At 42.3% G+C, this 16,261-nt stretch overlaps 1 protein-coding gene across 1 annotated transcript in view; it reads right to left on the bottom strand.

Annotated features, from left to right (window-relative positions):
• The window catches only part of hspa9 (heat shock protein 9), a 39,590-nt gene extending 24,485 nt beyond the window's left edge, over positions 1–15,105 (bottom strand). The window contains exon 1 of the mRNA XM_084009551.1: positions 14,793–15,105. Coding sequence (XP_083865677.1) covers positions 14,793–14,879 — 87 coding nt within the window. The 5' untranslated portion in view covers positions 14,880–15,105. The remainder of the gene's footprint in view (positions 1–14,792) is intronic.
• Positions 15,106–16,261: the final 1,156 nt, after the last annotated feature.

The raw sequence follows: 16,261 nt of genomic DNA, 5'->3' as shown, positions 1-16,261 counted from the left end.
ACTACGCCCAACCGGTCCGCTTGGTTCTTAAAACTACGCCTGACTGGACCGCCCGGTTCACAACACCGGCTCGGACAGAGACAAGACCGGTATCTTATGGTGCGAGGGGAGACAGTGAGACAGAACCTGTATCTTACGGTGCGAGGGGAGACAGTGAGGCAGAACCGGTATCTTACGGTGTGAGGGGAGACAGTGAGACAGGACCGGTATCTTACGGTGTCTTAAATGAGGGGAGACAGGTGTTACGGACAAAGCAACTTTCTGTCCGAAAAAACGATCGACAGTTGTCTTCATTTTTGACGTTCAAGTCCTCACAAACATTCAGCGAAGAAGAGACCGGGGTCAGAGCCAACCAGAGACGAAGGCCCGCCCCTACTCGGCCTCTGATTGGCTCAGACCATTAATCTCATTAATGATTAATCTCTGTATGCTGCAGGGGGGATATTACACTACACATAAACAGATCCACTGAATGTGCGGAGCACCGGTGCGACCAAGGAACATATTTAGCCGCACTTCACTGATTTTTGGTCGCATATGCGCTGGTACACGCTGGAGCCCTGGCTTCCTCCAAAACGGTCCGTGTGGAACAATAATTTTGTAATTTTGTAATCCAGTTACTCGAGTAATCGTTTCAGCCCTAATTAATAATAATAACAACAACAACAACAACAACAACAACAACAGGCCAATAACAAAAATAAGTATCAGAAGAAGAAACTGTTGTCTGTGATGAGGGAGATCTCGCGAGACTTCTCTGACGGTAAGCGCTTTGCGTCATTTCCTGTTTCTCCATGATAGTCGCTACAGGCTGTGTTTTTCTCTCTAGCCTAACTCTGTTAATTTAACGTAGTTTCCCTGTTCAGCGGCTTACTACCGCCAAGTTTAAACTAAGCACACGCTATCCCTGCTTCAGCAGACACATCGCTCAATCTCTGAGTTGCCTCGCTAAATTTGCTGTTTACGCGTTCTCTGCTAGCTACTTTAGCGCAACAGCTAGCCTAGCGGCTACGATGGCTTCTCTCTTTCCCTGTCCTCCTTCTCTTCTCTCCTGCCCGGTGTGTCTGATGTTCAGCTACTACTCTGCCTCCTTTACTGATAACGGTACATGTAATAAATTTAGTTAACTTTTTGCTTTGGAGGCGAGGATAAATGATTTGGAAGCGAGGCTCCGCACCAACAATCCTCTGTCGGCTGCCGCTGTAACCAGCCAGCTGACGCTAGCTGTACACGGTGCGGACCGACATAGTGTAGCAGCTAGCCGTCCCCCGGCAAACCCAGAGCAGCCGGGAGGCTGGGTGAATGTCCGAAGGAGGCATAGTTCTAAACCGACGCCCACGGTTTACCACCATGTTCACGTGTCCAATCGATTTTCCCCACTCAGCGACACACCCGCTGAGAAGCCAACTCTGGTCATTGGTAGCTCCATAGTGAGACACGTGAAAATAACACCAGCGACCATAGTCAAATGTGTCCCAGGGGCCAGAGCGGGCGACATCGAAGCTCAATTGAAACTGCTGGCTAAGGATAAACGTAAATACAGTAAGATTGTTATTCACGTCGGCGTTAATGACACCCGTTTACGCCAATCGGAGGTCACTAAAATTAATGTTGGCTCGGTGTGCGAATATGCAAAAACGATGTCGGACTCCGTAGTTTTCTCCTGGTCTGATCAGGAGAGATGGCATCCACCCCACTTTGGATGGATATAGAAACATCGCTGATCTTATTGGTAGTCCTAGAACATGACAAACCAGTGTTGAGACCAGGAAGCAGAGTTGCAGTCTTACACACTTCTCTGCGCCTCTTTTAGAGCAGTCACCCACCCAAAACCAAAACCACATAAGAACGGTGTCTGTCCCCCGACCGACCAAATTAATTAGGTCAAACAGAAGAGAGATTTCACATGAAAACCTAATAAAAATTAGCACTTCCGATGTAGTAAAACAAAATAAGAGAATTAAATGTGGACTCTTAAACATTAGATCTCTCTCATCCAAAGCAGTATTAGTCAACGACTTAATATCAGATAATCATATTGATTTATTCTGCCTGACTGAAACCTGGCTGCGTGATGAAGTCCTCCCAGCCATATTAATACACGAGGCAGCAGACGTGGAGGAGGAGTTGCAGCCATTTTTGATTCAAGCCTGTCAATCAATCCTAAGCCAAAACTAAATTATAACTCATTTGAGAGTCTGATTCTCAGCCTTTCGCACCCAAACTGGAAAACAATGCAGCCAATTCTGTTTGTTATTGTGTATCGTGCTCCTGGTCCATACTCTGAATTCCTATCTGAATTCTCTGAGTTGCTATCAAGTTTAGTCCTTAAATCAGATAAAGTAATCATTGTGGGGGATTTTAATGTCCATGTGGACATTGTAAATGACAGCCTTAGTGTAGCATTTAATTCATTAATAGATTCTATTGGCTTCAGTCAGAGTGTACAGAAACCAACTCACTGTCATAGCCACACTCTCGACCTCGTCTTATATTATGGCGTTGAAATCGAAAACGTAATAATCTTTCCTCAAAATTCTTCTTTATCTGACCATTACTTGATAACCTTTGAATTATTGTTGCTGGACTTCACTCCTCTAGGAAAAAGCTACTACTCTCTGTGTCTATCGGATAGAGCAGTAGCTAAGTTTAAGGAAGTAATTCCACCAGTCTTGAGTTCACTTCCATGTCTTAATGAAACGGAGGACTTTTATATTAATCTTAATCCCTCCCAGATCGATTCTCTTATAGATGAATCTGGAAGCCTACTGCGAACGAACAGAGTCGAAGTCAGACTCTCGACTCTGTTGCTCCGCTAAAACAGAAAACTATAAAGCATAGGAAGTTAGCTCCCTGGTATAACTCCCAAACTCGTAAATTAAAACAAAAATTGCGTAAACTTGAAACCATCTGGCGCTCCACCAAACTGGAAGAATCCCGCCTAGTTTGGCAGGACTGTCTTAAAATATATAAGAAGGCTATCCGTAATGCCAGAGCAGCCTACAACTCATCTTTAATAGAGGAAAATAAAAACAACCCTAGATTTCTTTTCAGTACTGTAGCCAGGCTGACAAAGAGTCACAGCTCTACTGAGCCATGCATTCCTAGAGATCTTAGTAGTAACGACTTGTAACGACTGATAAAATTCTAGCAAAATGACTTGCATCTTGCCTTCAATTGGAACCGCATTACCCTCAAACTCAGGAGTTTTAGAACTAGCATTAAGACCTGATATATATTTAGACTGCTTTTCTCCAATCAACCTAAACCAACTAACGTCAATGATCTCTTCTTCTAAACCTTCAACCTGTCTCCTAGACCCGATACCAACCAGGCTACTGAAAGAAGTCTTACCCTTAGTTAGCGCGTCGCTATTAGATATGATCAATGTGTCTTTATTAACAGGCTATGTGCCACAGTCATTTAAAGTAGCTGTAATTAAACCTCTTCTTAAGAAGCCTACTCTAGATCCAGGGGTTTTAGCAAACTACAGACCAATATCAAATCTTCCTTTTCTCTCTAAGATCCTTGAGAAAGTAGTCGCCAATCAGCTGTGTGACTTTCTCAACAATAACAGTCTACTTGAGGACTTCCAGTCAGGATTTAGAGTACATCATAGCACAGAGACAGCTCTGGTAAAAATTACAAATGACCTTCTTATTGCTTCTGACAAAGGACTGGTTTCTGTACTTGTTCTGCTAGATCTTAGTGCTGCATTTGACACCATTAACCATGAGATTCTATTATATAGACTGGAAAATTAATTGGCATCAAAGGAACCGCATTAAGCTGGTTTAAGTCCTATTTATCCAATCGATCTCAGTTTGTGCATGTCAATGAAAAATCCTCCAGGCACACTGAAGTTAAATACGGTGTTCCTCAAGGTTCTGTGCTCGGACCAATTCTTTTCAACTTATATATGCTTCCTTTAGGCAACATTATTAGAGGACACTCTATAAACTTCCATTGTTATGCTGATGATACTCAGTTATATCTATTGATCAAGCCTGAAGAAACCAATCAGCTAGTTAAACTCCAGGCTTGTGTTGATGACATAAAATCCTGGATGACCTGCAATTTCCTGATGTTAAACTCCGATAAAACGGAAGTTATTGTACTTGGGCCTAAACTCCTCCAAAGCTCGCTGTCTAAAGATATAGCGACTATTGATGGGATTGCCATCGCCTCAAATGCTACTGTAAGAAACCTTGGAGTTATCTTTGATCAGGACCTGTCCTTTGACTCGCATATTAAACAAACCACGAGGACAGCCTACTTTCACCTGCGTAACATTACTAAAATTAGGCCAATGCTGTCTCAAAAAGATGCAGAAAAACTCATCCATGCATTTGTTACCTCAAGGCTGGACTATTGTAATTCTTTATTATCAGGCTGTTCCAATAAATCTCTTAAATCTCTCCAGCTGGTCCAGAATGCTGCAGCTCGTGTTCTGACTAAAACCAGAAGAAGGGATCAAATTTCTCCTGTATTAGCTTCTCTGCACTGGCTCCCAGTAAAATCCAGAATAGAATTTAAAATCCTTCTCCTCACTTACAAGGCTCTTAATGGACAGGCACCATCATATCTTAAAGAGCTCATTAAACCCTACTGTCCTCCTAGAGCACTACGCTCTCAGAATAAAGGGTTACTTGTAGTTCCTAAAGTCTCCAAAATTAGAACAGGGGCCAGAGCTTTTAGCCATCAAGCTCCTCTTCTGTGGAACCGTCTTCCGGTTCTGGTTCGTGAGGCAGACACTGTTCCCACATTTAAGAGTAGGCTTAAAACATTTCTCTTTGACACGGCTTATAGCTAGGGCTGGCTCAGGTTTGCCCTGAGCCAGCTCTTGGTTAAGCTGCTATAGGCCTCGGGATATCGGATCGGCCTGCACGGGAAAATCCCGATCCAGTTTTTTTTCAAAACTCCGGTCCGTGTTTTCCAGCGGACCGATGTAGGTAATCCATTCCAGTTTTTTTCCGTTTTTCCCCAAATTCCGGTCCGCGTTTTCCAGCACACCTAGCGCACACCTCGCGACCTGTCCAGCATCCCCTAAACAACAAGACGGACTTGTGTGCATGTCCAGTGTTTCCCCTACCATTGTACAGGCCATAAAAACAATATGCCAAAAATAAGCCACCTATCAATTAATTCATAAATCAATAATCATTTACATTAGGAGCGCCTCCGCGCAGCACAGTGTCGACTTGCTCCGCAAGACGCGCAGCCACAACAATTCTCGCCGCGCGCTCCCGCTACGTTCTTCTTCGTGTACTTTACGCGCTTGATGTTGTTCTGATGCCGCTCTGCCTCGTTAAACCACCACGATGTCGCTTTCTACTTTGAAACACGGAGTTGACACTGTATTTTGATAAGCTGTTGCACTCTTCAGACTCGTGGTGTGAGCGGAACCGGACCGGTACCGGAACCGGACCGGCTTCCGCGCTGCCTGCTCGCACAGATCCGCTGATGCAGGTCGAGTGTTGTCGATAAATATATGCACTCCTTCAAAACAGCATCAAGCCATATTGTGTGTGTAGTATTAGGACGTGATGACGTGTGTACGGGCTAAAGCCCCTTTGGGCTGGAGCAGTGTGAATGCAAAGCAAGGGACCCCCTGTGGGGGGAGGATTGTTTTTGATAAGCTGTGGAACTCTGAGTTAACCTATTTCTACCTGAATTTCTATGAACTATTAGGCTGTTGAGTAAACCTATAACTTATATTTTACTTGATAAAATAAGACAATATATGCACTCATGTCGTTGTAGTGTTTTACAGTATCTGTAGCTATTAATGTGATGCTCATCATTTTCCAGCCATATTTTCCCAGCCCCTAATTTTGGATCATTTCCATCAACCGGCATCTTTAATCTTTAATACATGCTTGGATCGGCCGGTATCGGTATCGGCCGATAGTTAAAGCTACAATATCGGTATCGGATCGGAAGTGCAAAAAGCTGGATCGGGACATCCCTAATTGAATTGTTGGTCTCATTAGTTTGTGCCAAGTGCATGTTAAAGAAATGTTTAAATATTGAAATGTTAACAAGAAATGTTTCATATCAATATTGTGTGAATAGTTATATTGATCAAGTAATGTGAAATAATCAATAACTGAATTTATTTTTAGATAGAGAAAATAATCGCTAGAAAAAAAATAATCGTTTGGGACAGCTCTAGTATCATGACAACCCTAGTCTAGAGAGTATAAAGATGCAAGCAGAGGCCAGCATGAGAGGGGGATGCCACTATGGACGTTGTGTTTGTTTACTTGGACTTTTTGAAGATGCGCCACCGGAGAATTAAACAAGCTGAGAACATTGATCTGAAGAAATAAAAAGCCGGTAGTTGCCGGGACAGGGCCACCGTTGTATCACCAATATATGATGCACAGCAACTTCGCTTGCAGTTGAAGAGTCATGTAAAAATGCAAGATGAGCACAGGTTCACCTTTCATAGTTGTTTTGAAGCCTCCAGCTAATCGGATTTCTGACGCTCATTTAACGAGTAACATGACCAGCGGCCTAATAAACAAGCCCTAATATTTAACTCGGGAAGGACTTCTGTGGAAAGTGCCACAAGTTGGTATACCGGTCCAGTCCGGTGTTTGGCTCAATGTCAAATGTTTTGAACATTTTTTAAACCTGCTGCAAACTGGACAACCCGACATCCTGAAGTACACTTGGACTCTATCAGGATAGTTGCACAGCTATTAGATGTCTTTTTGTATGGCAAGTTTTCGCAATAGATTAGGGTTGCACGGTATACCGGTACTAATTTGGTACCGGGGTACTGAGGCATTTAAAATGGTACTATATTGTTTTTGGACGGGACCAGTACTTGCAGCGCCGCCGGCAGCGAACTCGCCATGTGACGTCACCGCGTTGTAAATACAGCTGAGAGGACGAGGAGCGAGTGGGAGCTTCGGGAGATAAAAAGAAAAAGCAAGCAAGCCGGAGGAAACAGCTAGCAAGTTAGCGAGCAGCGTGGACTGTAGCAACAAACTTAGCGGGAGGAAAGCTTGGAGAGAGCAGAGACGTTGGGGGGGGGGAGGGAGGAAGAGAGAGAAGCACGGAGAGGAGAATGGCTGCTGCAACCGTCACCACGCCGCAACTTGTGAACAAACCAGGGGCGCAAAGTGCGATATGGCAGTACCTTAGCTTAAAAACAAATGCGCAAGGCGAGGCAGTTAACGCCGATGCACCACTGTGTAAAAAGTGTTTAAAAACATGCATGGCTAACGGCGGAAACACATCCGACTTAGCCAAACACTTAAAGGACAAGCCCCCAGACCTGCACACTGAGCTCAGGGAACGACAGGTCATTTAAAAAAAAAAAAAAAAGCCACATTCAGTGCTAAAAGCAAGCGCCACCCCCTTCACTCTTAACAGAAGTAGCTCTGGAAGAAAAAAATAACGCTGACAGCCCTAAATATAATATAACAAAACAGCTCTAACGCGTTAATCGCGATGAGATTAATGCAGTCCATAACGCGTTTATTTTTTTTTAAATCGCATTTTAATTTCGCAAGCCTTTTTGTCCCTTCTATTCACCCGTAGACGGCACCTCTAGCTGTAGCAGTGTCATGCTCAGGCAGTGTTTCCCCTAGAATTTTTTTCAGGCCCGGTGGTACCCACCGAAAAAACCCTAAACAGACGAGACGTGTCGGATGGTGTATTGGTGCAGTTGGATTAAGTCAGGTGGCACAGCAAGCAGTCTGCAATTCTGCAATTATTATATTTGCATTCAACATTTTTGTTCAACCAGAGTGTATTCAAGATCACAAGGAGAGAGTGACTTATTAAGGTGCTGGTTGATGGAAATGATCCAAAATTAGGGGCCGGAAAAATATGGCTGGAAAATGATGAGCATCACATTAATAGCTACAGATACTTTAAAACACTACAACGACATATGAGTGCATATATTGTCTTATTTTATCAAGTAAAATATAAGTTATAGGTTTACTCAACAGCAGTTAACTCAAAGTTCCACATCTTATCAAAAACAATCCTCTCCCCCCTCCCGGGGAGGGGGGGCAAACGGGCTTTGGCCGGTTGTACATACGTCATCACGTCCTAATACTACACACACATGGCGTGATGTTGTTTTTAAGGAGCGCCGTCTCTGCTTATATTTCTCGACAACACTCGACCTGCATCAGCGCATGTGCGCACGAGCGGATCTGTGCGAGCAGGCAGCGCGAGCGCAGCGGGTTTTGGACGGAGACACACAGCGGCATTTTTATTATGTAAAAATAAAAAAATGTAATGTAATAAAATAAATATTATGGACCCTATGGACCGGTTCCGCTCACACCACGAGTCTGAAGAGTGCAACAGCTTATCAAAATACAGTGTCAACGTTCCGTGTTTTCAAAGTAGAAAGCGACATCGTGGTGGTTTAACGAGGCGGAGCGGCATCAGAACAACATCAAGCGCGTAAAGTAGGCTACACGAAGAAAAAAGTAGCGGGAGCGCGCTGCGAGGATTGTTGCGGCCGCGCGTCTTGCGGAGCAAGTCTACTGTGCTGCGCGGAGGCGCTCCTAATGTAAATGATTATTGATTTATGAATGAATTGATAGGTGGCTTATTTTTGGTATATTCTCCTTGGCCTGGCGCACCGCCAGGCCTGTACAATGGTAGGGGAAACACTGCTCAGGTCATGCTTTGAAGTGGCCTCCTGCAGTAAACTTACCGCGGTGATGGAAAGAAAGAGTGCTACTGGACTTTTGAACGGCTTGTTTAACTTTAAAAAACTTCCAGACGGTTCAGTTGACAAGTCAAAAGTTCAGTTGACAAGTCAAAAGTAAAATGCAACCCGTGTCAAACGGAGTTTAACTATCACCGGAGTACGTCGAGTTTGAGTTACCACCTCTACGCTAAACACCCAGGTGCAACCGGCGTAGCCCAGCCAAGCGAGCCTCGGCTCCACCAAAGTACCATTTTGGAGTGTGGGAGTCGCCGCAGACCCTTGGATGAAAGTACGTCGAAGAAGTTAACCAAAGCAATCGCGAAATGGGTGGCAATTGACTGCAGACCAGTCAACATCGTAGAAGACTCAGGTCTAAGGGATGTTATCAGGTTGACATGTTCTGACCCGGCGTATACCTTACCGTCCCGGGGAACAATTGTTACACGCATACAGGAGCTTTATGAAACTGAGAAAGAAGCTAAAATGGGCCTCCTGCAAAATGCAAATGCTGTGGCATTAACTGGGGATCATTGGACGTCAGTGAGTAACCAAAATTATCTTGGAGTTACTGCTCACCATATAGACACTGACTGGAAATTGCACTCGTTTGCTTTAACGGTTCAACATACAGAAGAACGGCACTTCGCAGAAACATGGGCCCAACATTTTTCTGAAGTTGCGGAGCAGTGGGATGTTGCGGGTAAGGTGACGACAATTGGCACGATAGTGCCCGGAATTTGACAGCAGCAGCAAGACTCCTGCCATACGAGCACATGCCGTGCATTGCGCACAGTCTACAAAGATCGATCACAATGTCAATCCGTGACAGTGGTCTCGAGAATGTCTTGGCAAAATGCCGGAAACTGGTCGGACATTTTAAGCAGAGTCCAGCAAATGCAGCAGAACTGCGACGACAACAAAAGGAGTCTGGACGGCAACAGGAGCCTCTCATCCAAGATGTTTCCACCAGGTGGAACTCAACTCTCAGCATGATCACCCGGCTTCTCAAAAACAAGGATGCAGTCAGAGCTACACTTCAGCTCCATGAGCAAAGAAGCACACCAGCCATGCTGACTAATGCTGAACTGGAGAAGATAGAAAAACTTGAAGCAGTTCTTGAACCGTGCAGGTAAGCTACTTAAAAAAAAATCACAACAACAAATATTTTGAATTTATTTTGTTGAAAATGAAAGTGATTTATTACTCTTTGATCGCTGGTTATTTATTGCATAAAGTAAATTATGCTGCTGTTGTAGTTTCAACAGGTGTGGTGGTTATAATGAATTTAAAAAAACACTGCAAGATGAAAAGGAGGATGGCCTACACACTGTTAGGCTCTAAATTGTATTTCTCCAGAGCTTAACAATGTGCAGGACTTCCTTATTTGTCTCCCTTTTATAACTGGTAATTAATTGCACTTTATTTTTCATGGCAGGTATGTGACTGAGCTTTTGGGAGGAGAACAGTACATATCCTGCTCCGTGGTCCTGCCTGCACTGTGCTATTTGTTCCGGGTGATGGAGGCTTCTGACGATGATCCAGGCTATGTGCTCCGGTTTAAAGCGGCCTTCACATCTGACCTGTCAAAGCGAAAAGAAAGCACCAATGTCCAGTGGTTGAAAGTGGCATCGGCCCTTGACCCCAGATTTAAGGATCTGAAATGCCTTCCCAGATCTGAAAGGGAGGAAGTCTGGAAGTTCATTAAAGAACAGAATGCCCAGCAGCCTGAGCCTCACAGAGAAACAGAGCCAGATCCACCTAAAAAGAAGATGAACCTCCTGTTAGCTGCATCAGATTCAGATGAAGAAGGGGACCCAGCATCTGACATGTCTGTGGATCGGTACAGAGCTGAGCCCAGCATCTCCATAGAGGACTGTCCATTGAAATGGTGGTCTGGACATGCAGGGGCCTACACAAGCTTGGCACCTCTGGCACAGAAATATCTGGCTACACCTGCAACGACGGTACCGTGTGAAAGACTGTTCTCACTCTCTGGTCACATCGTGCAAAAGAAGAGAGCAGCACTGTCCACTGATAATGTCACCAGACTGGTCTGCCTTAGCAATTGGCTCAAAGAAAATAAATAGGAGTGAAAACTTAGCACTCAGAGAGTTCTGAATCTTATGTCTAATGAGTGCAGTTTTTTTCATTTCACTTTACTGTTATTAGGACATTGTTTGTTCAGCCCTGTGCAGTACAGGTGAATTATGAGGGTTACATTCTTCATTTGAAACTTGAAAATGTTACAGATATCCTACTTTGGCTGTTTGTCATAAGCAAAGTACAAATTTCACACCAGTGTTACATATCACTTGATTGCTGTTATTTCAAGTTAGGATTAGTATGAATGTTTTGCTAATGGTGCTATTTTTATTTATTTTTGAAGTAGCATATATATTGAATGTCTCAAAGTAAGCACTACGTTACTTTATTCCTCTTAATACTTGGATGTTGTTTCCTACCTCTAAGTCATGGTTTCATGACCACACTGTTGTAGCATTTTGTTTAAGATGTATTTTTGAAGTAGACAAGTGGGTCTATATAGCTCTTTTTCTAATTTGAAAACTGTATTTGACATTGACATTGTATAAGTTGGTCTACATGGCACTTTTTTGAAAGAAAATACAAAAGGTCAAAAAGGAAATTCTTTCTTTGTGTTCATTTGATTCCCAATTATGACACTCACAATTATGGTAAGAAATGCTTTACATTAAAATTGCCTTGAAATGTAAAATAACAGAATTTTAAACATGCAATTCAAAATGTGATTAATCGCGATTAACTATGGAAATTCTGCTATTAATCTCGATTAAAAAAATTAATCGTTTGACGGCCCTAATTATATTATTACATTTATATTATTGTATTCATATTTTCACAGTGATTTTAAACTTTTTGCCATACATGTAGCCATGCTGATTTACAATAAATCTGAAGTGGTCCCTTATTTTTTCCAGAGCTGTAAAATGCATACATGCATTATTTTAAAATTGTGTGCATTAGAAAAGCTTGTCTTTGTGGTATTTTATTTTATTTACTGATTAATATGTTATTGTTCTAATATTTTCTATTAAAATAAAGTCAGTAATGACATTTTTTGCATTCTCTTTTTATTTGAATAGAATCGAAAAGTATCGAAATACATGTTGGTACCGGTACCAAAATGTTGGTATCGTGACAACACTACAATAAATATATAAAAAAATGCATCAGACTCGGTGTGCAAGGTTTCTCTGCATAACATTTACATTTAGGGCATTTAGCATATGCTTTTGTCCAAAGCGACTTACAATAAGTACATATGTCGAAGGAAATGAACCACAACATATTGCCAATAAAGTTAGAGCGGAAAAATAGAAATAAGTGTTAGGTCCATATAATAAAATAAAAAATTGTATCAGATGACAGATGAAAAAACGCATGTGAAAAAAAAAAAAAAAAAACTTGTGTGCAAAGGCCATAAGACTATCAAGCTGCACACCGGGAATTTACATTTCATACAAAGACCTGGGTTGCAGTCGAATAGTCAAAATGTGGTCCTAACTCCTATTCCTAACTCCTTTTGCTTGATCTCTGGGGAAAACATCACAGGGTTAAGGAAAGGCGATAGAACTCAAAAGGATTTAGGAAAGGTCGACCGCGGTGCTCAGAGAATCTGACCAGACTTTCACTAAGCTACGTCCTTATAATGCTGCTGATGATTGACAGCTGATGCTCGGCATCGGTGATTGACGTGCATCTATGCTGGAGAAACTACAATAATAGACTACAATATTAAACAGCTGGTTCACTTTTCAGCTAAAGGTTTTTACATTTCATTTGTGGTTTTAGTTTAGTTTCTGTCAAATTTGTAACATGATTTAAATAAATAAAAAATACCATTCAATCATTATCACTATCCACACTCATTTAGTAACACAATTCCAATATGTCTGCATGAAAGTAATTGTTAAATATGCAAATGCACATATCGTTTGTTTTCATGAATGGCCAAAGTGTGCAGCACTTTAAATGTTGCTCTCGCAAAGAATTGTGGGTCGGCGTGATCTCCTTTCCTTTCGTATAGGAAGGTCCGTTGCATCCTATGCTAAAGGAGCTCTGAAAGGACGCATTGGAGCTCCTTTCCTTTGCATTTAGAGAATCCGAACGACTCTTATCATGGCGGCCACTTGTTTACTTCCGGGTCACTTCTTCAGTTAGGAACCTTCCTCAGAAAATAGACTATTTGACTGCACCCCGGAGCTATGTGTAAAAACCAGAGACTGTCTATAGTACAAACAACAAGGTCACTGCCACATTTATGCCTAGATGACGTTATGTTAAGGGTTCCTGGAACAGATACAGTGTTAGCATAGCCTACCTCCGATCGATCCAAACACAATTCAGAAAACAAGCCTTTTAGAAGGAATTTGCTAGGTGTCTTGCGGACAGTCCTAACAAACCCTGACTTAATGATCAATGGGGTGATGTTTTGAACATCAGGGCTCCATTTGATTACCCTGTGTATCTGGAAATTCCACAACATGTAATAAGCAGCAATAATGGTTATTTAAGCCATGATTCATTTCACAACGTTTGTGTCTGCATGGAGTTAAGCCCCGACTCATCGCCAGTGATTTAGGTGACATGAGTGACAGGCAAATTGCTGTCAGTTTTTGTTCTCCTGTCATGAAGAATTCTGTTACACATTACATGATACGGCAAAAAATAAAGTTGAACTTAAAGGGACTTAGGGCAGGATTTGTGAAAAAATAAACATTCACTTTAAGTCTTTTAATGCTAATGGGTGATGAAGCGTTCAAAACCAAAAAGAATGAGACCACACACATATCTCCCCATTGCCTTGAACAGGCTGTGTGCTGCATGATGTACTGCAATTCGTGGTCCGAATTTCCCGCGCAGTCCGGCGGACGTGACGTCAAATGACGCTGAATGCGCGTACTCGACGGCTTGGAGACCAGAAGAAGACAAGCGCGGTGGACTCAAGTACTGTATGTGTAGTAATGGACTCTGCTTCGGCCGGAAAACGACCCACCACCACACAAAGTCCACTAAAAAGTAATACCAAGAAGAAAACGAAGGTTTTATCAGCGGCAATTCGTCATCCTAAAGTTACACTAAAATAAACACTTGTTTACTTACTTCGTGGCTTGACATGATGCGGTTCGCAGATGTATGCTACCAACGTAGTTCCGCGGAGGCATGTGCGGAGGGCTTGTAGTAAACAGTCACGTGAACAGCGAGTAAATAAATAACCGTGTCACAGCATCAGCTGCACTGAAGAGTTCGTGCGCGCTACCGCGCCGGCTTGGCAGATGGCTGCAGTTACCCTAACGGCCGTCGTGTCACTGTTGAGTCTTATTTCTTGATCCTGCCCTAAGTCCCTTTAAGGCCTTCCCATCAGACGATGAAAAAACACAATAGACCACAAACAACATAAATAATGCCATAAAGTTACATGTGTAACTGGTAAAATGTTAAAACATAGTTCATGTGTGCAAATATAATCTCCTAAATGAAATATTAGGAAGCAGCACAACTTATACTGGGGACAATCAATACGTTATGAATGTATTAATTCAATTTAGGAACATGTGAGAAACGTTGCAGCATGTTGGGGGGAGACACCTCATTGAAGGTCACTGGTTTGTTTTCTCCCCCAGTGACGTTCTTTCTTACAACATATGCGGCCTTAAATCCAGTGAATGAGATACCAACAAAGTTATAACTTATACATCATGTTGTGCGTATTTAATTAGATACGTGAGTTACGACCTCAAATGTAGGCTGTTACCTTAGCCCCAGACCTCGGGTATCACCTGATCACTGTAAATGTGAACTCGTATTCTAAGTAACAATGGACAGAGAAGGGTAACATTGTTTAACACGACTTCATATTTATGTTAATTATACCAGGCGAATAACACAGGCCGCTTCTAGGTATCTCTCTACAAATGGCATCGTAACTGTAACGACGTTAAGTAAACTGGCCTCGAGCTAAAACGTTTAGCATGCTAAGCTAGCCGGATGCGTTTCAGGTCTAATAACTATGGTAAAAATTAGCGTAGACATTACTTCTTACACGAATAGGGTTGTAACTCACCTTTTTAATCAAAGTGGATACATTTCTTGAAACGTTACAGTGCCTTGTCGGGAAAGTCCTTGACAATCTTCTGGCGACACTCCACATTTTGACAACTCGGGTAACAGGCTAACGGAATGTAATAAAAGGTGCGTAGCGTCAAAATGTAATGTCCCTGAAATACTGAACAGCGAAAACGAGCTAAGAGATGCAAAATGTCCGGGTGTCTGTCAGCTTCCAGGCGTCTCGAGGAGCACTAACGTTGGAGCTCAGGTCCAGCAGAACCGCTACCGCAAAGGAACTGCGAAGCGTCTTCTAGAAGGAATTATCCAACACATGTTACACCATACACCGCTGAAGGACCCCGAGTTGGGTTGCACATTTACTGCCTGAATGTTTTTTGAACAGGCGAGTACATATTTTAGAGCTACGCATTAAATGAAGCTTTGGATGTTATTACTATTATGATGAGCATCCAGTATTAAAGTATTTGATAATAGAAATAAATGCATTACTGCTCCTTTTGCCATTTTGTGATCATGAACAGAATATGGCAGGTACTAGTCGGTATATGAAGGTCACGGATACGCGTTGGCGACGTCATGTAACGCACAAGAGGTAAGGTAAAAAAAAAAAAAAGAAAAAAAAGTGAACACTTGACGTTTAAAGTCAGAGAAATAACAATTAGACAAGTAAATACATTAAAAAATAACATGGCCAAAGACATCAGTATTATGCATGAGTTCAATGTTTTAATGATTAAAGATAATCTTTCAGAGGAAGAGGAAAGAAGAAGAGGAGTGAGGACTCTTGGGACGTGGTAGGTGATCCATTTAGAGGAACGAAGCTGAGTTTTGCTGTTGGTCTGTCAGGAGGTGATGATGAGATGCTACAGCATGGCTTTGTAGACGAAAATGTGCAATGAAGTTTTCTGCGTATATTTAGTGAGGGCCAGTTGTCTAAACACGGTGGTGAGTATGATGACCAGAATTAGTGATGAAACACAGAGCAGCACTAATACATTATCTGATTTATGGAGAGTACAGGATGTGGTATGCATGTATAGAACATCCCCGTAATCTAAAACTTTAATAAAGTAGCCTGAACAAGTTTTTTCCTGGCTAACATGGTGAAGAAAGCCTTATTTCGATAACAAAATCCTAACCTTGGTTTCAGCTTTTTCACAAGGTTCTCTATGTGAGTTTTATAAGACAGATTCTCATCCAGCCAAAGACCCAGATACTTCAACGATGCCATTTTTTCAATTACATCTCCACTTTGAGTGTAGAGGTTTACGTCACTTTTGCTTTGGAATGGTGTCTTAGTAAAGATCATGAATTTGGTTTTCCTTGCATTTAGAACTAACTTGAGGCCACTGAGTGAGATGGTGAGCTGTTTAAATGCATCCTGAAGCTCCTTAACAGTTTGACACAGGAAGAGGGCATGAGTATATCACAATGCAGTTTGTATGTATTAGATACAACACAAAA

The sequence above is a fragment of the Eutrigla gurnardus genome (genome assembly GCF_963514095.1).
Source record: "Eutrigla gurnardus genome assembly, chromosome: 5".
NCBI lineage: Eukaryota > Metazoa > Chordata > Actinopteri > Perciformes > Triglidae > Eutrigla > Eutrigla gurnardus.
This window is presented reverse-complemented; position numbering and strand designations above follow the sequence as displayed.